The following is a 25,809-nucleotide window of genomic DNA, read 5'->3' as shown; positions in this document are numbered from 1 at the left end:
AAAACAACCCACTTCGCCACACAGGTGACCAACAGTCCACACCCCAACTGTGAAGCTGGTCCTACCCCTGGATCCATTGCTACTGCTCCTAAGAACTGTATCAATGCAAGAGTATTTTTTACAAGTAATAGTAGCATTGCCATTGCTGTTGAGCTGAAACAGTATCAATTTTAATCAGTAACAAAGTCCTCCTTTGATCAGCTCTTTCAGTTGTTTGGTTTTGGTGTGCCTATTTGTACATGAAGGTATATGGCTTTTTAGGTGTGTGGTACTATCACGATTTTTTCCTATTTTCTTCCACTTCTGAAGATTAAGTGCTTTCTATACACAAATTTCAACATCCTCTAACTTGCATTTCCCTATGTTTAGCTTCCTCCAGTCTACCAATTTTATTTCAGCTTCAACAGCCTGTTTTGAGAGACATACCTTCTAGTCTTAAAACTGAGAACCCTTCTGATTTAGTTCAAGCCTGCTTGAAAGGAAGTATATCATATGGTAGTACCCAAAGCATTTCAATTTCCTTACATACCCATGTATTTCAGAAGAGACTTCAACTGTGAGCTGTGGTGAACAAGTGTTGTATGAATACAAGAAAGCTATCATAATAACCACTACTGAAAAGGTGTTAAATTGCTTTCCTCTCATATGCTGTGGGTGAAGGTGTAAGTTTGACATATTTGTGTTTCCAGAGTTGCATTTGCTTGTCCAAAGTACGAATTTTGTACTTTTGACCAGTTTGCTAAAGAGCTACTCCAAAGTGAGCTTATATCTGGCACTATATGAGCTGACACACCTTCCAAGAATGACACTCCTCTAGGAGTTTACTTTTCACAACTGAAAATGAGAAAATATAATAAAATAAAATTCCCAGCACTATTATTTTTACAGCAATTGCTTAGTAATCCACGTGTGTTGGAAGCCTAATAAAGTATGATGATGTGAGGGGTGATTTAAAGTGAGATCATGCTGAGATACTGATTCTTACAGAAATGAAGGCAGCTTGATTGCTGCAGCATTCCTGTAGGTTAGGTAAGCTATAGACAGGAATAGAGGTTCTGTCAGCCTTGGTCCAATGACTACAGGGAAGAAAAAAAAAAGATGGGAACAGTCATAGTAGACTTTATCATGGTACCCTCATTACTTAGGATTCTTTTAGAATCTTTTCTGTATTTGTGAATCCTAGCTTATGTTACATTTCCAGAATAAATACAAATCAAAAGGGAGAAAACCTTTTAAACTAAGTGCCCGTATTTGTAAATATATATATATATATATATATATATATATATATATATATATATATATAAAAAAAAAACACCTTAATTTCTTAGTTACTGTAACATTGCAGCTCTTCAGCAATCAGGTTTTTTGCACTGTAGGAAAGGTCTCGTTTAACAGAAGATAACAAGTAAGTGCTAAGAAAAATCCCAGCCGCTTCGGATGTAGCAGATAGTCAGACTGCAGAAGGACCAGCACCTGTCCCTGAAGCCTTACCTCAGCGATGGCACATGGTAGGGCATATTATTTTAAGCAAGGGCAAACATGAAGTCAGAGTGGAAGGCGTGTGACCACAATAAGGTACTAGAAGTTCGACTATGCAGTCTTTATAAATAAGCATTTCTTGTTGCAACTAGCAATAAAATTCAAACAGCATTGAACAGACAGATCTTTAAAAAATATTTGAGCCAATCTTATGCTGGTTTATATTTACTAGTTTTATGCACTCCCATTTCCATCTCTTTTCCTTTTATACTGTGAAAAATTGCTGTTGGCTGTGCTTTAGTGCTAAGCCATACAGTTTAGCATCAGCATTTCATGGAAAATACCAGAAATACCATGAAGAGAGCTTAGCAGCCCCCACATAGGTGGTTCCCACTACAGTTTATAGTAGCAGTTTTAGCAAAAGTGGAGACAGAAGGCAGATGCCTTTCAAAGAGCTTCATCCCTTCCTTTTATTTTTTAATGCATTGATAGTGGAAGAAGCAGATGCAGGATTACTTTGTCCCATTGTTTCTAACATTGTTCTCCTCTATTACTACATTGCCTTTCACTTTGCTGGCATAATTTCAAAGGGGGATATGTTTATGCAGTCCATAAACAAGCTGTCGCAGGATGAAAGATCACAGGCAGAAAGCATTATCCTGCAAGGCTAACAACAGCTGGAATTAACTCTAAACCTAAAAAAAATAATTTGTGACATGCAACTGGAAACTCTTTAGGAAAAGCACAGAATGAAAAACAACTCAAGACTGTTTAGCCACATGAATTTTGCAACCACAAAGATAAATTGGACAGCAAAATTCACTTGTGCAGCACTCTGCTCTGAGCGAAGTGGTGGTAAGGGGGTGGCTGAACAGGCCAGCAGCAGTAAAAGGACACTGAAAGTAGCTAAGCAGTGTTTATATAAGAAAAGGGAGGTGCAATTTATTTTATAGGAGACTGTCTGAGGGCAAATGGTGAACAGAAGTAGTAAGGTTTTTATAAGACACTGGTCTACCTTCTGCTCCCGCCTCTTCTGGGAATGGCTTCTTCTCCGTATCTGTGAGTACAGCACCCTCAGAGACCCTCTCTCCATCCCTACTCCCAGCTCTGGAAGATGGAGCCTTTCCTCTTCACCCCCACCCGGCCCTGCCCACTTTCTTTGCTTGCCAGGCTGGGGAAGGGGCCAAGGACCCCCACTGATGGGGGTTAAGTCTGAACAGATGCCAACACAATGGTGTTTTCTTCTGGTTCTGGGGGTGACTGGGGGAGAGCAGGACGCTGTCTACCAATGCTCTTCCTACTGGGATGGTGCTGCCTTTATGCCCCACTACTACTTCAGAGTAGTTATCTACACAGCAACAGCAATCCCATTAGGAAGCTACATGGGCTGCAACCAGTACTTCAAACTGGAAGGGCCTGTTCTGTATCCTCAGGACAGGCAGCCTGAGCAAGCCTTCGGTGCCCTGCAGGCAGCTGTCTCCATTCTGGATATTTAAATCACTCCAGGAAGAAGCTATTTCCTCTTCGATTTTATTTATTTTTTTTTTTTTTAAGACATGCCACAGAGACAGTAAGAAAAGCACATGGAAAAAGTGTCCTCCCCCATCCCTGCACATTCTACCAGTGATGGCCAAGAGCTTTTTATTGGAATCACTGGATCAGACAGGTCTTCACTAATGACAGTTACAGGATATTATGCATGGCCATGACATTCCCCTAGGAACTTCCCTCCATGGGTTTTGCCCAGATCTTAGAGCACTGGCAATGCATGTAAAATAATTGCCTTTCCCTATTTATATTACTCATTTCACAGCATTGTGTACGTTGTTCACTGAAGAACAGAATTCCTTCATAAGCACATAGCATCATGAAGAACAATTATATATGCTTTTTATAAAACTTAAAACAAAAAACACATTAAACAAGCAACAAAATGTATTTAAGAAGTATTCTCAGAACTCTTCCTTCCAAAAAGGAAAACCATTTCAAGTGCACTTTTAGAGTAGTTTCAAATGGGAATCAAGTATTTCAAGTCATCTTCTCCAAGCAGATTAAAAATCAAAAACAAAACAACCCAAACCTGCAGGGTATTTTAAGAGAAACCTTTATACTACAGAAGTTATTTCTTTCCCCACAGATCTTACTAATATCTGCTGGCAACATATAACATATTTTAGTCTGATTCCATGATGTTCCTTGCTTTGCTCACTCAGTTTGTGTAGCTTTTATTTGTCCTCTTAACAAATAGCTTAAGAAAGGATACTCTTGATTTCAGAACACCTCCATATTCTTATGGGTAACCCTAACAGCCAAGAAGTACTATTTTAAAAAGAACTATATGCTAGAATTAATAAACGCCAAAGTAATTTTCTTCAAGTAAAAAAAATAAACTCTTTTCATCCAGAATTCATCCATAAACTGGAATAACATGTCATAAACCATGCATAGCACATTTCATGCACTATGAAATTTTTCTTACACTAATGCTAATTGATGTAAAAGTTACAATACACATTATCTTCTCATGAGAAATGCAATGTATCGGGGAGCAAAAGAGCTTAATTTCATGAGAGGACACAAACCAGGCAATTAATTGGGTCAACATAGGGCCTGTTATTCCTGGAATATCTCACTTTAGTCTACAATGTTGATTAGTGCCTTTTGAGCATCACAGGGCAACAGAGGAGCAAAGGTTTTTTTTTTTTTTTTTTTTTTTAAATATAGAGTAGCTTGCAGATTTATTTTAATAGCATCTGTATGTGTGTCAGAGGTTATCACTCGTTCCCTTAAGTGAGTGGTGATGTGTTCTGGGAGATGGGCTATGTTATGAAACCCATATATATATGAAAACATAAATGCATAGAAATAAAATCTTAAGGGAAAGCTCAAATACTTTGTGATTTTTGTTATTCACAGTTAAAGTGGGCAACCACATGCTTTTATGAATAAGGACACCTGAATTAGAGGCTAACCCCAAGGCTTGTACTTTAAGAACTTCCAGTATTTAATTTATGCAAATGAGAGCTGTTACTCTTGATCATATTATATTGTCAATCACTGAGGAATTGGAATTATGGAATAGAAAGATTGTCAGATTTTAAAACTAACAAAAGTCTTTGTTGTAAGTAGCATTTCCTTACAATTCAGTTTGCTCTTTTACTATTTTTACTGTTTCTAGTAGTCACTGTCTTTTCTAACATACCAAAAATAAGTTACTCCGTTTTCTTATTAAACCAAAAATAAGTTACTTTAAATTACACAAAGTACTTCTGATGTTCTACTCACAGCAGTCTTGTAAAGCAGGACAGAGTTCTCCTTACTTCACAGATAGGGAAACTGAGGCAGGAAGCTTAGCCATCACCTTAAGGTGTTGTTATATAACAAAGAGCTATTGTTAAAATTAGGGATTTCACATTTTACAAGAATATACTATTAAAAAATGGCATTTCCCCAGAGGAGTTGAGAAGAGGGGCAGAGATTTGTAATTACTGAAGAGCTCTTTTGGCTCTGGGTCATTAAGCTCTTCATAAATGTAACTGCTCTATCATTTTTAGACTTAGGAAAAAAACAGAAACAAAGAAATGAGTTTCCTAGGTCACTTGTCTGCGTATTTGACTGAGACCCAGAAATACAGTCCTGAGGCCCTAAACAAGGCACAATATAGCCATTAGATCACAGGATTCCTTCTGTCTCTCCCAGCCTTATAACTTCATCTTCATTCTTTGCTTTAAAGCTGAAGTCTGACTACACCTGGGAGTTGCAGCAACATTGATCATTCACAGTCCTTTCACTGGTCGGAAGTGGGAAAATTAGCACCTCAACAGTGGGAAAACAACTATTTCCTCCCAGAGAGGGAGTATGTTAATTAACCAGCACTCTCAGGATAAGGCTAACACCATGGCTCAGGTAAACATACACAGAAATACACATACAATCACCTAGTGGCCTGTAAACTGCTCATAAAAAGCATTATGAACTGAAAAAAAGAGTGTGTAAGCATATGACTTACTGGGAAGGCCACACAGCCCATCTGGTCTGGTCTTGTAGTTAAGTCTCATAGAAATATATGTAAATCTTGAAATCAAAAGCAAAGTTATGCATAAATCTTGGAGCTTCTTATCAAGATATATTCACATTTTTCCCAGCATTATAAAAATCACGAATGTTATGAATAAAAGTAAGTATTAAAGCAGTAATGAGCAAAGAATTCCATTAGTGATCCATACAGATCTACCTAGAGATTATTACACAATTTACTGTATCTTGTTTTAATGTATAACTGTATTATATAACATGCATTATACAGTATACTGCCTATGTATAATACAAGCATATAATACATATTGTTATACATTTACAATTTATTACACAGCTCTGTAGCGATGCAGGTGCAGCTTCAGATCTTACCACTTCACGGTTGGGCTGTATGGAATTCCAGCAACACAAAACTATAGGTCATGTCTTGACAGTTTTAAAGTTGACGTACTTGGACTACTGTATTGTATTTCAGGAGCTCTGACAGTTTTTCATTTCTACTATGTAAGTTCTGAGCTCAGATGTTTTAAGCGTCCAGGTTTTATAAATCAGAGCTGAGGTCAGCACCACCAGCCACGTTCTCATTGGGGAGAAGAAGAAAGCCAAGGTCCCATAGGTTCGCTGCAAGAAATAGCAGGAATAGACCTGCCAGGCCAGCAGGAGTGCCATTGCCAGATGAATAAGCACAGCCAAGAGGCGTTGGACATGATGGATGTGAGAATGGAAACTGTGACCCTGGCACCGGAGCAACAGGCACCAGCACAGATAGGCCATCAATGGTATGTTGAAAAACAACATCTGAAAAGAAGAGTAGAGGAAAATAAGACAATGACCAAGCCAAATATCCTAGGCAACACACATCTGTGCATAGAAAAATAGACAAGCACATAAAACTGTCCCACTCTAAGGGCTGACTGCAGTTTCTATAGCTGGAATCTCAGGATGCACTTCTGGGACTCTGCATCTGATACAACTGGGTCTGCTTGTGCCTCAGTCTCGGGCCAAGTATTCCTGCTCACTCCTTTGCAGTGCATGGCACTGACATGCATCTGACCCTTCTTGGAGCTGGTTCAGGGAGCTTGACTTGGCAAAATACTAGCACAGTAAAAAAAATGAAGGCCTCTGTGTGAGTTTAGCTCCCTGACACAGCTCACTGTGGTGTAAAACAAGTGTTAGCACTGGCACAAGGGAGGGACCCTGAAAGAGGCAACACTGACTCCCTCTGGATTAAATACGTCTTTCAGACTAATGGCCATAGGGAAAACCAGAAGGTAGCCAGGTCAGATTGGTGGGAAAACCAGACTCAAGTCTACTTATAGAGTGACACCTACTGATCCTAAGAACTATTGAGTGCTTGAGAGCTGCCCAGGACACTGAGTCCCTTTTGCTTAATCACTGAAACTTGTGTGCAAATACCGCCCCCCCCCCCCCCCAAAAAAAAAAAACAAAAACAAAAACACCACAGAGAGGAGTAAACCTGTAGAGATGGTCTCTAATCCAGGCATCCACAGAGTCCAAAGCAGTATCAAACAGAGGAAAATAGAAGTTTGAGAAACCTATGCAAAACCTCCTTCTGTTCTGCAGTTTAAATTTGAAGATAGATTAGAAACAGCTTGCCATAGTCAGGCATGGCCTAATGCTGACTAATCATCTCTATTCTTCCAAAACTCCTTTATAAAAGTATAAAAAAAACAAACAAGAATTCCAGAAGTAAGCTGTTGGTCACTGTTTACCTCTAAATACACACCTGTAAAATCCCAACCACGTATGTCAGACTGCCCTGTAAGAAGAAACCACCAACAAAGATCCCAAAAGAAAAACAGGCCCCCAGCTGGCCATCTACCAGTTCACCTACAAACCATGGTCCTGAAAGAAAGGAAAACAAAACAGAACAACATCAGAAAATACAATATAGGCATACCTATTTTTCACTAATCCTTAGTACAAAAGGCTTAACTGGGTAAAATTATTACTCTATTGCTTGTCTATAGTAATAAATCGTATCTTTCACTAACAACAATCTGAAGAACATTCTTGATGTGAATGAATCATGACCTCTTGGTATGGTCCATCAATGAGTTGTGAAATGCAATGAAAATATTTTTGATTTCATATCAGTGACAATTTGTGACACCACAGATAATGTTTTCCTCATGAGAGAAGTGAAAACAGATCCTTTCAAATGCTGGCCCTTCCCCAGAATTAAAATAAAACTTCTGACAGTCAGAAACAGTTCCAGCTTGGCTCAGTTTACAAGTCAAAATGGGCAACCTGCACTATGGTATGCATACTATACTCACTTCCATGAAAGTAGCTATTTTAGTAACATATTATCAAGAATTTTAGACTATTTCTCCTCTGATATCAGAGCTGAGATGTATTAGTGACTTGTCAAATGAAACATACATTCTGTACGCTCATTTTATACCACTGTATCCTATTCAGTAAGTGAAACCCGAACTAAACTCAAAAATACTCACTCTGTTCTCAGGGTAGTTTAATAACTTAATTCATTTTAGGATTTTAAGTCCATCTCTTAACAAGCAAACTTATTTTCTTTGGACATTAACTTCTGAAGTTCCACATCAATTTCATAACTTAAGTAGCTCTTCCCCATTCTCCAAGATGTCAGAAGTTTATTTTTCCATCAAAATCTGATGTGTACTTTAAAAATAGTAATGTTACATCCTTCAGTACTCTAGGTTACTTACCCAGAATAGTGTATAAATTCAGAAGCAGAATTGAGTAATAGAAGATGTTTGTTTTACTGAAGACGTGAAGGGAAAATGAGGTCAGACTCAGTAGTCCTGGCTTTTCTAAACAGAGGCAACATTTCAGAAAAATAAACTTGATTCAGGTTGCAACACACATCATATTGGTCTTTCTAAACAAATCTGCACAAATCACCCACTCAGTCTACTAAGAAATATAACAATTATATTTAGTATATCTACAGAAAAAATGCAGGGTAGTGCATTTCTATTACTGTGATAATTGGAAATAAAAAATTGGTAGAGTTAACAATCTTTGTTAATAAGAGTAGAAAAAGCTGCCATTCTAAATGAGTAGTACACTTACTATATGCAAATAAAACTGCATGACATTTATATACGCAGAAAATAAAGTTAGCTAAAATGAAAACCATGCAGAAAGTTCAAATTAAATAAAAAATAAGATTTCAAAAACAGTAGCTGTGCAAACCCAAAAAAAGCAGGTCAGCATGGACTAAATTAACTGGATATTCTTTGATTAGATCTGCTTGGTACTTGATGAAATCTGATAGCACCTCAGATAAAATGAAGACTAGATCTTAAAATACCAACATTTGACAAGAATGTCATACTAGCAAAAGATATCACAACCAATATTCGTCTAACCACAGCATGCAATTCATAGATCAGGGAAGGTTCCAAAGAGCCTTTCAAATGAAGCTGTTTTTTAGAAATTTACCTATTACATGGCTGCCCTTCTCACAAAGTATTGACTCCCAGAGGACATACTTGAACTTTGGAAATGAAGAGCTCTAAAGTTTGTTTACTAATCTGTGCGACACTTTTCATGTTCTACAGAGACCTAGCTGATCATGAAGTGCTAGGTCTTTTCATTTTTAGCTGCTAAATCCCATAAATATAACTGCAAACTTTTTCTATGTGAGAAGTTGCTGTAGTTACCTCAGGATGCTACGTGACTATGGGTGTAAAGGAAGGGAAACATACTGACATGAATAGGAAGGGAGGTGGTTTCCAGAAAAATCTCATTAGTAAGGTGTGGTTCAAACAACTGTTTAAAGGATAAGCACTAGCAGCTTAACAGTATTAATTTTCAATTATCAGATTTATAATGAACAAAATATCAGGTTATGATAGAACTGATCTTAATTTTCATTTCAGAAAGACACAACCCTGCTCATGTTGTTTGCAAAGATCAGCAGAAATTGTTCTTGTAGCAGGAAATCTGTTTCTCTACTCAGGTGACAGCAATACAGACTGAATTGCACAACAGCTGTAGTGAAACAAGCACATTCACAAAGAACTGGTAGAAAATAAACTACTCCTTTCCCAATGCATCAGATTCTTCAGTGAGAAAATGAAAGCTTTGGACTTCAATTGATTGATTTTTTTTTTTTTCCCAACAGATATCTGAACAAGTTTTTAAACTCTTAATTGACTTTATTTGCTATATTGGAGGTTTTCTCAGAAAAAACAGCATCTTCAAAGAACCTAACCAAAACACACAGTACTGGATGCAAAATGCATATGGTGAAAATCTACAGTTATTTATATATTGTTAGTGTCCAGATAAATAGTAAATAGTTTTAGGGAAAATTAGATCTTCTAAAAAACAGATAGACATTGATTCATACCTCTGAGTGCTGGTTTTTGGAGGTATCTGAAAACAACGAGCAAGGCAATCTGAATCAGCACAATCAATCCAAACAGCACACGAGCCTGAAAGAAACAGTTTTTAACTCTTTGCCAACACTAGAGTTTTTCCAGAGTCGACCCATGAGCATGCCTTTTGGACACTGACAGAATGATACAGAGATTTCTAATGAAACACATATTCAAAACGTCTTGGTACCATTGCACTGAGGAGTAAAAGAAACTTAAGAGTTTCTAAAAGTTACTGGACTTGCATCTTACTGACTTGGAATGAGTTGGATGTGTGACAGCAACATAACCAAATCTTTCAAAAATGGTGCTTGTAAAACACATCCATTGAAGGAGTGTAAATACAATTCCTATATAAAACATTTTCTAAATACTGTCCTGTATAGAACTGCAGTTAGGACATTGGAGAGAATATAGTTCATTGATTAACAAAACCAACATAGTATTGTTATTAGCTCAGAATTACTATCTACAGTAATGTAGCCTTTATTATGTTATTCTATTATTCTATTCACCTTAATCATTATGACATTCCTTCTTTCCACGTACATATAACATGTCTGGATATAATCTGGAACTTACTGAATTAAGTGGAAATTATGCCTTCCTCTTTGCTAGTTATAATGGCAGCAGCTGATGTGAGCTGATGTGAGACTGACATTCTTGCCAGTACGCACATTACAGAAGATCACGATGGAGTTTTCCTTAACCTAATGTTTTTCCATTATCTCCACTACCTTGTTTACCATTTCTTGCTTGTACAAAATGCGTGTATACTTGTGCCTCAAAATGAACAACTGTTGAAACCACAGAAGGCAACTGCTTGCATGAACCACTGTGGCACATTCACATTTGAAGCATGCACCTTGAGAAAAGAAACTTGAAATACTTGTGAAGTTCCAACAACATCACATCTGATAAAAGCAAAGCACATTCAAATCTTGTAGGAATTTGGAAAATGCTTCCTGAAGTCTCTGGGGAAACCAGCACAGAATGACACATGTTTTGCTGAAAATACTTACTAGAACATAGTGGTCAGTAAGAAGAATAACAGATGGCAAAATGCCAAATCTAAGAGAAAGGTTTTCTTCCATAGAAAATATATGACCCCGTTTGCTAACTCTTCCTGAAGCATCCTAAATTGAGATGAGATAAGAAAGCAATTAGAAACCAGTAGTGCCAACATAGCAGATTTTAAATAAATAACACAAAAGTTAAAGTAGCTAGTTAATATCTACAAGTTTTCTAGAAAGATCTGATTAATATGGTAGTATGCCAGGCATGCACTTGGCAAATACTTCTACCTACACAACATTGATTATTGACAATCTGGTAATTTCAAGTAAATTTGTGATCATGATATTATACTCTGAAAGTGATGCATATGAGACCATTTCAGAGATTCAGTAGTTTGAAGGTGAGGGTTGGTGAGGCACTGGAACAGGTTGCCCAGGAAGCTGTGGATGCCCCATCTGTGGCATCCTTTGGGCAACCTGGTCTGGTGGGAGGTGTCCCTGCCCATGGCAGAGGGGTTGGAACAAGGTGACCTTTAAGGTCCTTTCCCACACGAACCATTCTGTGATTCTATGATTCCAACTTGTGAAAGACAGTGACTATTGGCCACCACAAACACCTGCTTTGAGAAGGCTCAATTCTAGCTAATAACCTGTCTTAAAACATTTTAAAGCTTTGTTGTACTTAGTTTCAAGCATATTTGCTAGTTATAGTACAACTGACACAGTATCCTCAAAAACACAATCCAGTAGGGCATTTTCACCCCCACTTGTTATGTTTTCTTCTCTGATTTCTTTTTTTATTTTTGTTTTAAATTAAAAAAAAAAAGTTTTTACATTTGTGCATATATAACACTGATACCTTATCTCCCAGGACAAAATAAACTGTCTATTTATATTAAAGAATTTGGTATGTTTACTGTGATTACACCCAAAACAACAGCATTTAGACAATCCCAGAAACAATGTAAACTAATAAACTGTTCTTATTTTCTCTACAGGTAATCAATACAAGTTAAGACCTCCATCCTCCTCTCTTTCACAAAATTACTTGTTAACTGGATGTAATAGTGGCTTATGGCTGGAGAGGAGAGGAAATGAATTTTTTGGAAATTCCATTCAGTTATCTGAAAACAAGCACATATTTGCAAAGTATATTATTGCTATGCAGGCCTGTATAACAGTCTTCAAAAGTTACTCAGTTTTGTGCATGTATTTTCATCATCAAGAAAATTTGACTATAAAATCCATCTTTCCTAAATAAAGCATCACAGAAATCAGTAACAAGCTAGGAGACAGAACGCTGACAGCACAGAGGCCACAGGGGTCAGGAAGGAGAAAAGCATTATTGTCTTTGTCCTGTGAGAAATAATGCCTGGCTGGGTTCCACCAGGCAGGACAAATCTGACTTTTCCATTACTATTGTGCAAATGTGCAGAATATTAGAACAGCCTGATTGGGTTCTTTGACAGCCACTTGAAGGGACAGAAAAAAAATCTGCTCCACAAACAGAAGCATAGACATACAAATGCTTTTTTCCCCAGCAACCTAATAGTAGTTAGGTTTGATGTTCAGGGAAACAGAAACCATATTCAGTAGCAGCCTGTAAGGAAACATGAAAAGAAATTAAGCAAACAAAAATAGCAAAAGACAGCATTATCCCAATACTTTATTGATGTTTTAGTGCTCAGTAATCAGTCAATTTCATTTAATAAAAAATCGACTGGTTTTTATAATCAATCAGATGCATACGAAAGGAAGTCTGTTTCATGTATTTTGTTCCTAGCTATGCGATGCAGAAAGGTGATGGAGCACACATGACAACATAGAGACTCACACACAATGCCAATGGGTATCTTACCTGGACAATCACATCTATTTGATGGGACCCTTCACTGTAGTTTTGCGGGTTCCACTTCAGCACGTAGAGAGGGCCAGATGCCTGATGAGCATTCCCCAAGTGAACTCCATCTATATAGACTTGGACAGAGGTAATAACAGAAGGAGAGAAGGCCAGAACTCTAAGGATTGAACAAACAGCAAAATAAACAGATTTGTTACAGGACTTGCAGATTTGTCATACTTTACTGAAGAGAAGTCCATAAAGATAATGATACCTTATACTTAAGAATCCAAAGGAGATAGAAGGGAAACTGGTAAAGCATCTGTAAGCAAAATGTAATATGCTAACTCTTTCTTACAACTAAGAAAAGAAGTTCTATAAGGTATTGTGCAAAAACAACAGGATAAAAAACTAGACTGTTGAACAGAAAAATGGAGATCCCTGGGTCTCAGCAAAAATAATCTTAGAACTCTTGCTGTTGAAATGTTTGCTAACGTTAGCCAGATGCATCGCCCTACACACATACAGATGAGCACTCAAATAGCTGGAGATTTCATTGAAAATTGCCGGTGTGAAGTCTTTTGTTGAATAGAATACCTTTTTTCTTTGCTGTTTTTGATTCTTTGTTAGTCAGAGTACATTACAAAGACCTTCCAGTCTTTGCAATGGAATTTATGAGAAACAGAGTGGAACGTAGGATTGGTATTACAGATTTGAGATACCAACAAACGTGGTATCACTTAACAGCACTTATACCAGAGAAACAGTGATACTAGCATAATATATTGCACACCTGTCTTTCACTTCTGCTAATACAAAAGGTATTGGGGAGCACATCAGTCAAATGAAGGAGTCTTACTGTTATTGTGAACTATTCTACCAGTTCTTATATTAAATATAATCATGAGAAAATTCAGATAGTATTCTAAATAGGAAACAGGAAAGTAGGCAGCCCTAGTAGGACACTGCTTCCTGAATAGAGAAGTATGACAAAAGTTATTTTGAGTGTAATTCTATGTATTCAATATGCCTGTATATTTTATACCTATTGGTCTAATAACAAATAGTAGGTATTGAAAAGTGCATAAAGATTTGGAACACAGAAGATATAAAAAGAAAAAGATAGAAATTAAAAAATTGAGACCTTTAAAACAAACAGGAAAACTGGTAGAGATAATATATAATATTTAATATCTAATATAAATTTTTGTAATATACCAGGGTTGTAAAACTGAAAACAGAAGAAAAGGATAAGAAATCTAAAGTGAACAGAAAAATACATAAACAAAATCCTGAAATAAAGGAAGGCAATGTGAACATGTGAAATTGATGAAACAGATTAAGTATTAATCAAACCCTACCAGCTTTGGGCACACAAAAAAAAAAAAGGTTTCAGTGGAAATAACCACACAAACAAAACAAATAGCAATTAGTGCTTTATATTCTGCTTTTATCACAGTTACAATACAAAGTGAGTTCTCAGGAACAATTTTACAGAGAAAAGCAGTTTCTGAGAATAACGGACATTTTTTAAGGCCTATGTTATCATATAAATATATATACACACACCATGACCACAAAAAGACACCAACTATTAAAATATACTAAAATACTGTCAAATATTGTACAAATCAGATTACAGGGTACCTGATATGAGTGGAGTGAAGAATTTTTACTAGTGGTTCATGAGACGAACTGCTGTAAAGGCGGGATTTGGGATTGGTGATGAGAACTGCAGGCCATTCTTCAAAGGTAAGATCTGTGAAACTAAGGAGGTCATGATCAAATGCAAGGATTCGGTACCTAAGAGGGAAGAACGATAATTTTGTTGATATAAGTATTGCATGCGTAGCTGATTCACATGCTTCTCAAGTTCCTAAACAGAATTTGTTTGATTTATTTTCCATCTATTCTCTTCTGTACTTGATCATATGTTGTCACAAATAGATTTCTACACAACTTTGATTTAACAGCAATTTTAGATTTTATATTAAATAACAAGATTAGATTATATAAGTCTTAACAGTACTTAATCATCAACCAATTTAACATAATGATTCAAAGGAAGTTACTACAATTAAAATAGCGACTTAGTTAAGGATTTGAGAAGGGCAAGGTTCACACGACAGTTACTACATAGCTGAACAAACTTCAGCTGACTGCCATAGTAACTGCACAGATACTTACCTCTGATGAAGTTTACCCGATTATAGATCACTGAAGCACTACTCAGAATTGGAAATGCCAAGGTCTGTTGAATTTTGCATATGATTCAGATGAATGTTATGTTAAAGTATTCAAATAATGTCCATTTCTGCAGTGTAAGGGCAAGTACACCAGTCACGGACAAAGACCCGCGTGCTTTCTCCTGTACACACGAGTATCTTTCGTTGCATTACTGCAGAACAAAAGCTAATATACTACCATACATCCCACATAGAATTATATGCTTTTTCACGTGCTGCTAAGGTAACAGCAGAGGTAGATTGTTTTTATTTCTAGAATTCCAACAGCTAGTCCAGAGCATGGCACTTGGAATTGTTGATGCTAAATTTTATCAGTGTTTGCCTACTTTGAATACTAAATACATATTAGATGGCATGTTTAGATGCTATCTTTTTAGTTTATAAATATCAAGAATGAATCAAGACATTAGTTTGAGTAATTTATTAGCTGTTGCTATCAGGAGAAAGATTCCCAAAATTACATAGAGATATTTTTCAAAAACATTAATAGTAATAATTGGATAGACAGACATAATGCTTTCTTGAGATTCTCCAAACAGCATAAAAGGGAATTAAAGTAGGACCAGGTAGGTTCCACATAATTTCTTCACAAAGGATTTGCTTACCTCCTATTATCCATCCAGTCTCCCAGTTCCAGTTCCAGAGTGCCACCACGGTGTTGACTGTGCAAGGCTGGCATCAGCCCACCCATTGTATGGAGATGTCCACATAAATAAGCTGTGGCAGAGCTAATAAAAGAAAATAAGAATTGTGATTATTTGGGTGGGGAGGAAATGCCACTGCAGAAAAACCTATGAAGTGACCAACATATGTGAAGAGAAGCAAGAAACATACTTTACACTAAAAAAAAATCTTACCTCATTAATGTTCGTATTCCTGGGGCTGGGGAGATGATTGTTGAGGTGGGATAGTGGCCAAACCAGATAGTATGATTGCTGTAGAGGCTTTCTGTTGCCATCATGGACAGCTCTTGCATTTGACTCTGAAAAAAACAGGTGTTTGGAAAAAAACACACAAAAACAGAACAAAAAGACAACTATTTACCATTTAGGTTACTTAGAAAGAACAGCAGAAGAAATGCAGGAAGAAACTAACAAAGAATGCAATTAATCTGTTATCTATAGAGAACACCCACATTTGCTTCAACAAACTGCACTGTTAACTGTATCCTAAAAATCTATGTTGGAAAAAAATGAAAAGATACTCAAATGTCCTGCAATTGATCAGAAGAAAGGTGGGATATAAAGACCAACTCTGGTAAATTATATTTTTATCTTTTCTACTGCTTGTTTATATAATCCAAGAAGATACACTTGAGATGATTTTACAAATATATTTACCTTGCAATTACTCCCCTATTATCTCCTGACTTGCTTAACAGCCTTTTTTAGGCATGACAGATCCCAGAACCACACACCTTACAATTCAGTCATTTAACTGCAGGAACTATGATACTGAATCTTGAAAATATTACTCAGCCATTGCTGTTAATGTTAACCAAAAATAACACTTCACACATCAGGTAGAATTTATTTTGCATTTGTTTGAATTCCAGTCTTTTTGACATCAACCAGTTCAGAGAGACTTCTAATACCAGTAAGATCTCAAAGACTTAACAGAGGAGGCAGGAAAACTAAAGCCAAAGAACATAAATCTACTCCTTCACCATTTTGGAAATCATCTTCTAGTATAAACCAGAGAAGAATCAACATACTATTCTCCTTCCTACCTGAAAAGCAATGCTGTAATGCATGGATAAAGGAAACAAATAAAAGCTATATTAAAAAAATGGATTTGGTATAACATTCTGAGTTACTGCAACAGGTTTATGAAGTGAAATTAATATTTCACTTGCCTTTATGAATTTGGACTTCAAGAATGTTTTTACATGAGGTATCTATCAGAAACCCAAGCTATACAATCAAATTAATGATATAAATGCTGTTCATTTTTCAAATTCCTGGCAGAGGTTTAAACCTTAACACAGTTCCAAGTACCTACTGCCCCATGGCTACCTTTTCTCTTTACCTTCAGATTTGTGCAAAAAATCTGCAACTTATATTCTCTGGACTCCTGCTGCTGGTTAATTAGCAAGCAAAGGCTTGATTTATTGCGGCCAAGAACTGGAGCTCCACACTGAACTGCACTTCTCTCCTTGAGAGTTTGTCTGCAAAGTTACTACACCCTACAGACATGCCTATGAATTACAGTAAACAATGAGAACGCTACCATACTTGGCACTCCTACATCATCTTTCATCTAATTATCACCAACTACTTTACAAACATTTAATTAAATGTTGAGTCTCCTTTAGACAAGATTAGAAGAACATTTTACTTATCATTGAGGCAGTTACCACAGGCAGAATATGACACCTGTTTACCAGAACACAATTACTATGCAATACTTCAGGAGAGTATCCCCAGAACAACAAATGTACAAACAAACTACAACGAAATCAAAAGGGGAGCAAAATGTTACCTAAACTGATATTTGATTTAAAGATCAGGCTTAGTGTTATTATTTAAAAAAAAAAAAAAAAAAAAAAAACAAACAAACAAACAAAAAAAACAGTAATCTTTACAGTCTTGGAAGATCAGGATCTCACTTCCTTAAATGATATATTTCTTTTATCAGTGGAATAACATGGAATATAATGCTATGAGTTAGTGCAACTCTCTCATCTGCAAACATTAATAGAAAACATCTAGCAAAGAAAACAGGTGTGAAATAGGATTTTTTTAAAAGCTTTACAGCATATAAAGAACTTATTAATAATCTTGTCTAAACGTTAAGAATCTACTGGCAGTACCCTATAAAACAAAAGCCTAATTCAACATTTTTATACTGGATTATTTCTTGACAGAAAACACTGAAACTCTACATGTTAAGAGAAACATTCATTTTTCTAAACAAAAACTTCATGTGCGTATTAACTTTAAAACACAGCAACTCTTTCAGATAAGCACAAATCTTTCAGACAATTTTTCTTTGTAAAAGACAAGAACACAAACAAACAGATTCATACACTATAGAAGCACCATAGCAAAACAGAATGCTAAGATTTCTGAAATACCATATTTAAAATCCCAAAGAAATTGTAGGGTCTCTTTGGGCCTGGGCTGAGTGTGGCATCCACACAGATGAATGAATAGTTCCCAAAAGAGGTGGTGTGGATATAATGGAAAGAGCCATCTTTGCGCCAGGCAGAGTATTTCCTGAAAAAAAAAATAAAATGAAAATATCACTGTTAGAGAAGCTTGCAGCAATGACAAAGACGACATGTACAAAACATGCAAGACTTCTTGCATTAGATCTAACCCCATTACTTCAAAGTCTCCTCTTAAAAATCAATGGCACTGAAAAGCCTGTACTTCAAAGAAGATGCATTATACTTCTAATGCCCTAAAGACCCTTTCACAATGTTTATTTTCGCAAATTAACATTACTTTTAAGAACATCACGAACTTTAAGAGAACTGGAAACTCAGTACCATAATCCTAAGATTTCAGTCTTGAATCCCACTTAAATTATGTACAATAGTTGAATTATCCTCTGCTCATGCTGTGGAAATAAAATAGGAACCAGTGGTTTTGTGTAAAAACATTGTATTCTGATACAAAAAACTACTGCCTTCTTTAATTTTACTACGTAATGAACAGCAGGATGGGGAGTTGAACAACTGTTTTCCCTAGCCTATATGTTCACCTCTGCAAGCAACAGTGTTCTGGGGTGTGCAGCAAAGAATGACCAATTTGTTCGTGTATCACATAGAGGCAAGCAGACATTGATTTTCTGTTGTTCAGACAAAAAAATACATTTTTTTTTTTTTGACTGTTTAACATCATGTGGTGTTGGAGAAGAAAAGGCTTCCACAGAACTCCATTTCACTCTGCCATCTCCCTTGTCTGTCCCTAGAGTGTGGCACATTAAGAGAATTTTTAGGTAATCTTTGTATTTTATTCATGCATAGGATTAAATATGCATTGAAATAAAATTGTTAAGACAGTTCTACCTTTTAATAACACTTAATAGCTTTTGAAGATTCTTAGAGCCTTTCTTCAGTCCTAGATACTAAGTATGATAAGCCTCTAATGAGTTTCTTTTATCTTATGATGACTACAGTGAAGCAAAAACCATAATGAGAATACATTGGTTTTGCAACAGATTTAAATAAGCAAAGACTTGTTATCCTCACATTTGCACTCAAATTCTTATGGTGAAATTTCGTTTTCTCTCTAAGGAAAATCCCTTTTGCTAGCACTGCATCTTTAGTGTGGACTAGAGGAAGGTGATCCATAGATCCTTCCAAACAGTAAAGATGTTGAGGCCAAATCCCAGCAGCAGCACTTCAGGGATGATCCTGCAGATTTACTAATGCTACATCTTCCCATGTGATTCACTATGGCTTCTGATAGCAGCCTTAAGTTAAATAGACCGGAGTACTGATAGATACTACACTGCTATGTTGCCACAATTGCAGCAAAAGATACAGGGATGTGCACTGAACTAGCCCATGCAAAAGCTTCATTAGTGCCACACATTCCTCCCTAATGGTAAATCCACATCTGAATTCCACGTTCTCCTGCAAGTAAAGCTGTTGTAGGATACCATCTCCGTGAATTTATGGGAAAATAATCTGCTCCTACTGGGCCATGAGGCAAATTGGTGAACCATCTGAAACTGAAACTCTGCTGTTATTGTAGATTTAATAAGTTAAAAGCCTGAATTCAAGGAGAATTTTGATTTTTGATTTTTAAGTCCTCCCCCAATTCTGAAGAGTGAAAACTAAACGTGCCATCAGGATTAGTAGACAAGATTTTATTTAGAGGTGTCAAGGGCAGGAAAATCCGAGGAACTAAACATGAGTCACAGGTGAGGCTACCTCCACAATGTACAAAAAAAAAAAAGAGCCAAATCACAAGGTGAAAGCTTCCTGATCATTTATCATTAAATCTCCAATGAGATATTAAGTATTTAAGTTCCTCAGATTTAAAATTCCTCAGAAGATTTGTCCACCCATCATACTTTGTATCCTTGCATCTCTATTCCTACTTCGGTTTTTCTAAAAAATCACAAATCACTCAGATGTGAAGACATGGCTCAGATAAAATTTAGACCCATATGAAGTGAAAAGCCCTTGAGCGTGCAGAAAGAACCAAAAATGTGTTTTGTTGCTTTTTCTTTTTTTTTTTCATCTGAGGATGAAAAGACTCTTAAAAATATTAGTTTTACATAAATGTCAAAATTGTACACATAACGTGCAGAACATTTCCTAGACATAGGGATACTTACAACACATGCAATTACAAAACATACAGGGATAAGAAGCCTGAGAAAAGAATTCTTTATTCTCTGAATCTGTCCTACTCTACTAATTGGCAATGGGAACAGCAAATATGGTCATGGCTGTAAAAAAGTCAGTGAGAAAGCATTTATGACAACTGAAAACAGAATATTGTTTAGCAATTTTGACCTTCAATAAAAGGCCACGTGCGGTAAATAAAGTACCTGTAGTAATTCTGAACACTATCCAGGTGTGGAATGTTGAATGAATCTGTAAAGGAGAGAAAAAGGAAATGAAGATACTTTCAGATCAAATTGAGTAATTTGTATTTTTATGTCCTGATGTTGATATAAGTGTCTCAGCAGAAAACGGCAAGCTATATTCAAAAAAAAAGCATAATTCGTAAGCAGACTATCCAGGTGTGCAGTGAAAACATTACATACTTCATGCAGCTGACCTAAAAGTGTGAATAGTTTTCTCCTTCAAGTCTCATTTCAAGAACAGAAATGTTGTTGAGATGTAAATTGTCATTTAGTGGCTAAGATCTAGACACGTGACTACAGTTTGGCCACAAACCTTTTCTGAAGCTTTTCAAGTTCAGTAGGTTATATAGAGACCTAACTCATCCAAGGAAAATAAAGTTGCAATATCATCAGACTAGCATATGTTAAAGAATAGTTGTACTGTACACATCTCTGCTATGGCTGGTAACAGAAAACTTCTAGGGAAAGGGGATTAAGTATTATGGGCTATATATGACAAAGGATGTACTCCTCACCCACCACCCCAGTACTAGGCTTTCTAGTTTCACCTTTCCTGTATAAAGCAGCTGTTACAAGGTTATTAGCTTGTGCTTAAATGTTTAGAATGACAACACACAAACTTCCCTGAGTTCTTTCTACTAAAAAGAAATTGATTTTATTTCAACTGCTGAGCATGTGCTACTTTTTAAACTGAAACTGTTGGAGGAGGTCTGTGAGAAGTAAATTAAAACCATTTCTTCAGTAGGATAAGGTTACAGGTTGCCCTTGCATTGAAAGATGGGGCATACAAACTCATGACTAACATCTGAAGCTACGTTCTACCACTCACCATGCAAAGCAATAAACGAGAGTCTTCCTGCCCTCTTACCAGAAGTTCAGTAAGTGCCTGTAAACAAATGTGCCCTTGGTGGAGCAGATACTTCGATGGCAAGTCTTTCTACTGACTCATAACCACCACTAATATACTAGCGACTTCTAACAATTTACCTCCATATTATAACTTACTTAAATGATCTCTATAATCACAGGAAAGGAAAAGATGTTTCATTTCCTTCTTACCATGATTGCCTTTGATGTCTATCCACTTGGTTTTTTCCATGACCCTTGATCTCTTCAGGATTGACTGGTAAGTTTTCCATTCGACTTCTACCTGCTCAGATCCCAGTTTATCTTTTGTCTTAGCATCTGTCAAGTCACCTGCAAATGTACAACAGTGAGATGTAACGAGAGGCCTATACAGTTCTCATAAATGCTGTAACTAGTCAAGAATGCAATCCAAGCTTCCTAGTGTAAGGCCGCAGGCCTCCCGTGTACAATCTGGACATTCCTGTCATCTGGTTACTGTAAGGGTAAATGCCTTCTAATGAAAGTGCAGGAGACTATTCAAGTATCTATCACACGTGTCACTACAGCACTTTTACTGATGCCAAGCTAAAAGATGCACTCCTTCTACTTGAAAATTCTAGTCATAGACTTTAACTTCACACCTTCTGTATTCCCTTAAGCTCCAACTAGAGTTCAAACCATTCTCAGTTTGTCCATATCATAATGCCTTCCTGCAGAGTTAGAAGATGAATGCTAACTATTTCTGAGCTCTTAACTTCAAAACCAAGCAGCAGATAAGGAACTGTAGATACAGAAGAAGTCCAAACCTAGCACAAAAAAGTCTAAAACCTCATGTATAGCAACAGCTCTAAGGTCTTTCAATTTGCTTGCTAAAACTTAATCCATTTCAGTAACAGTAGCAAGGTATCAAATAAACCTTGCTGTTTCATTTCACCTGTCTTGGTATAAGGTGTTCAAACAGAAACTGGCAGTAAAGTCTTATGTTGGTTCACAGCTCTTTTCTACACAAATAAGAACAAGTTGTTCTGATACAGAATACCTGAGAGATAAACTGACTCTTAACAACTAATCAGAGAGACTGCTCACTTCTGTAACTTCACATGCAAAGTATGACATAGAATCACTACTAGGAAAGATGATAACTACTAATCACAACCAAGATTTAGTGACAAATATGGGGAGAAAACAATAGCTATATTTCATGATTATATCTCAGTTATACATAATATTCTAAATTCACCACTGAATTCAAGATATTAAGCAAAAACAAATCCCATTACATTTACAAGTTAATCTCTTCTGCTGCTGCTATCAATCTACTTCCACCTGCACTTCTACTTCCACTGCTTAAGATACCTTATAACTTTAAGGCTCTATTTTGAGATCAGAAAACTTTGCCTTTTTTGCTCTTCCTTCGGCAGCACATTCAAGAGGAAAATGACACTTCTTAAATGCTTACCTGTTGCTAGAACAAGTGCTGGCTGAATTACATCAATTGTTTCAGAACAGAATTTTTCAAAGTCAGTAGCACGTTTGGGATCCCGAAATCTACTTATATGAATATCTGACACCTGCAAAAGAGAGAAAAATGACACCTTGTCCCAAACAGCAGATTACTGCTGCCCATTATTGTCTAGAATGCCTATTAGGCACTATGTAAGAAAAGCATTTTTCCTACAAGAAAGGTGAAAGAGCCCTTAATATAAGGTTATAGTACAGAGATGGTAATTTAGTTCACATTCAGAGGAGATGTTCCTATGGATGAGAAGAAAAACACGGCAGGAACTGCTTGGGGAAGAACTTGATCCCATGGCCTAGGCTAGACCTGTTGAGTCACCAGGGAGCTCGAAGCCTGTTTCCCACAACATAATCTGGCACAACGTTGGATTTAGTGCTTGATTAACTTCCAAGTTAGGTCAATGATAAAGCAGCTGTTAAAGGGCATGTCTGAAAGAGAACAGAGCCACTTGAAAGTAAAGCCAAGTCTCAAATTAGCTGTGCTATGACCTATCCTTGGGAGAACTCCACTGGATGTAACTTAACCAGAGAGAAGATGGCAAAAGGAGTACGGAGCTGGGCATGCTGCTTGTCAGTATAGCTCTGGAGCTGTTATACGCTGCCATAGTTGACTCTTTAAGATTAAAAACTCAAAATAGAGGCTTTATCTACCTTAATTCAAGCATGCCTCTCATTTTGAAATCTGTTCTGCAGTAAAGATAAGCCTTAAGTCACTTAAGGAAAAATTACTGGAAATAGAAAATACACAGCAATTGGAGAGAACAAAAGGACTAATAATACACCGGCTTACACGCTGAGTGGTGCCTGCGGCTAATACATGTAGAGAAAGTGCTCTTGAGTTTTAGAACAGAAGGGAAATAGCAGAAGCAGCCTATTTGTTAGAAGGAGCTGCACAGCAACTTCTGTGACATCTCAGCAGTCAATTGCCTGCAAATATGTAAAGGCTTATGATTAGTTATACACTAAGTGCTCGAGGAATGCTGTGGGGAGCAGAGTCAGGCAGGAGCCCACAGAAGCACCCAGGTGTGACAGTTCACTTCCAAGACCATGCCAGATTAACAAGTATCTCACATCCAACCTGGAAACAAGGCTATGTGTGTGTAAAACCAACCAGGCATCACTCGTGTACTGGTCCAGCGCGTCTTGATGCTAAAAACAAAAAGCCACGTGTAATATTTTCTCCATCACAACTTTCCTGAACTTTGGAAGAGGAGAGCGGCAAGCTGGATTTCCTAGTAGAACATTATATAATGCAGGGTAGGGTACTGATGCAATATAGGAGATAACGCAGCAATTAGGAGAGCTTTAATTACCACATACACCTTACCTCTTAGGCTGGCCGGACACCTGTGGGACAGCAGCGGGGCGGAGGTGCCGCAACTCCTGCTCAAACCGAGCCATACCAAGCCCAGCCGAGCCCCTCACAGCTCGGGGGGCTCGGGCAGCGCCCTCCGCCACCACCGAGCCCCCTCAGCGCGGCGCCCCCCGCCCCGCCGAGCCGTTACCCGCCCCCGCTGCCCGCTCACCTGCACTGCCCACAGCAGGTTGGCGACCTCCGCGCCGGGAGCCGGCTGAGGGGCTCGGGGACGCCGCCGTCCCACCGGAGCCGGGCGCGGAGCCCCCGCGGGCGTGTACCAGTCGAGCAGCAGCGCGGCGGCGGCGGCTGCCAGCAGCGCGGCGGCCACCCTCAGCATCCCGCCGCCGCCTCAGGCGGCCTCCGCTGCCCGCCGCCGGGCAGCGCCGCTGGCTTCAGCACTTCCGCCGCCCGTCGGGCCGCCCCCGCCGCGCCTCTATGGTTGGCTGGGAGGACCCGTGCCGGCCCCCTCTGTGGGGGGAGCTGCCCGCTTCCTCCCGGGGTTTGCCGGATTTGGTGTTTTTAAGGGGAATTCCGCCCGCCGGCGGGGCTGTCGCCGCAGGGACGATAGAAGCGCAAGAAGAGGAGATGGGTGGCTCGTCCTGCTGCCCACCCAGCCCCGCACACCGACACCCCCTCTTGGCTTTCTGTCACCGCGCAGAAAGCTGACTTCTTTTGCTCCTGACTTAAAAATTCATTTTAGGGCCTTTAGGGGCCTTTTTTAGGGCCTTTTTTTTTTTCCACATACACCATGTTAAACCTTGCCAGGGCAACTACACGGTTTCGCAATTGCTAATTCACTCTTTGCTCTTTCACTAACTGTCTGCGTTTGCTGTTTTCTTTTTGCCAACAGTCTTACCAGGAATTTAGCTGAAAAAGCTTCTGCCACATCAGTTTGCTATTTAATGTAGCATTACAAACTTTTCAGACTTAGAACTTTCTAATTCGGTATTACTTTTCATTACCCTGACACTCCTCATTAATTTCTTTTAGGACAAAGATTTAATTTTTTATCATTGATCAAAAAAAACAAAACAAAAAACACCAAGCTTTAACATATTACACCCATTTCCAGACGTTCTTGCTAAATTTATGCTTTTGTGGAACTTAATACATATATATATTTATTTTTTTTGTTTGTTGGTAGGTGGATCCCACCTTGTTTGTCTGTGTAATGCATCTCAACCCGCCAAACATCAACTTGTAACCCAAGAGTTGGCAATCGGTCCTCCTGGTAATCTTCCTACTTTGCTCAGTTTCTTCCTGAAGCTCTACCATTTTATTTCAGCTCTAGCAAACAGGAGTGCTAAGCTTCAGCATTCTCTCTATTACAACTTATCTGAATTCCCATTTTGTTCTTATTCCCTCTATTATTTTAGTATCCATTGAGATTTTACTGTTTTGTGCCATTTCTGCCTGTGTATTAGTGTAAACTTGTTATTTCAAAGGTTTATTGCCACTTAGTTTGCTGTCTCCTACCTAGCATAAGTAAATTCCAGGTCTTCCTCTTTTTTTTTTTTTTTTTTTAAAG

The 25,809-nt window shown here is 37.8% G+C and overlaps 1 protein-coding gene across 1 annotated transcript; it reads right to left on the bottom strand.

Moving 5' to 3' along the window:
* Positions 1-1,588: 1,588 nt before the first annotated feature.
* TMEM62 (transmembrane protein 62) lies at positions 1,589-24,748 on the bottom strand. Its single transcript, XM_068684012.1, has 14 exons — positions 24,451-24,748; positions 22,866-22,977; positions 21,620-21,757; positions 20,522-20,567; positions 18,087-18,228; positions 15,868-15,992; positions 15,616-15,738; positions 14,412-14,567; positions 12,783-12,942; positions 10,931-11,044; positions 9,881-9,965; positions 8,229-8,333; positions 7,265-7,383; positions 1,589-6,315 (listed from the first exon to the last, which is right to left on the bottom strand). The coding sequence occupies exons 1-14, from the start codon at positions 24,616-24,618 to the stop codon at positions 5,989-5,991; spliced, it is 1,920 nt and encodes a 639-aa protein (XP_068540113.1). The 5' UTR covers positions 24,619-24,748; the 3' UTR covers positions 1,589-5,988.
* Between the last annotated feature and the right edge of the window lie 1,061 nt (positions 24,749-25,809).

The sequence above is a fragment of the Anas acuta genome, chromosome 5 (genome assembly GCF_963932015.1).
Source record: "Anas acuta chromosome 5, bAnaAcu1.1, whole genome shotgun sequence".
Taxonomy (NCBI): domain Eukaryota; kingdom Metazoa; phylum Chordata; class Aves; order Anseriformes; family Anatidae; genus Anas; species Anas acuta.
Note: the sequence above shows the minus strand (reverse complement) of the source record. Positions and strands in the feature narration are given on the sequence as shown.

Excerpts from the sequence above, each read along its gene's own strand:
- TMEM62 (XM_068684012.1), bottom strand. The coding sequence starts at position 24,618 with ATGCTGAGGGTGGCCGCCGCGCTGCTGGCAGCCGCCGCCGCCGCGCTG. Across the intron at positions 15,993-18,086 it reads TCTTTGGGATTTTAAATATG|AGTCAAATGCAAGAGCTGTC; the intron begins GTATTTCAGAAA and ends TGTTTTTTTCAG. Across the intron at positions 8,334-9,880 it reads CCAAAAACCAGCACTCAGAG|AAAAGCCAGGACTACTGAGT; the intron begins GTATGAATCAAT and ends GCCTCTGTTTAG.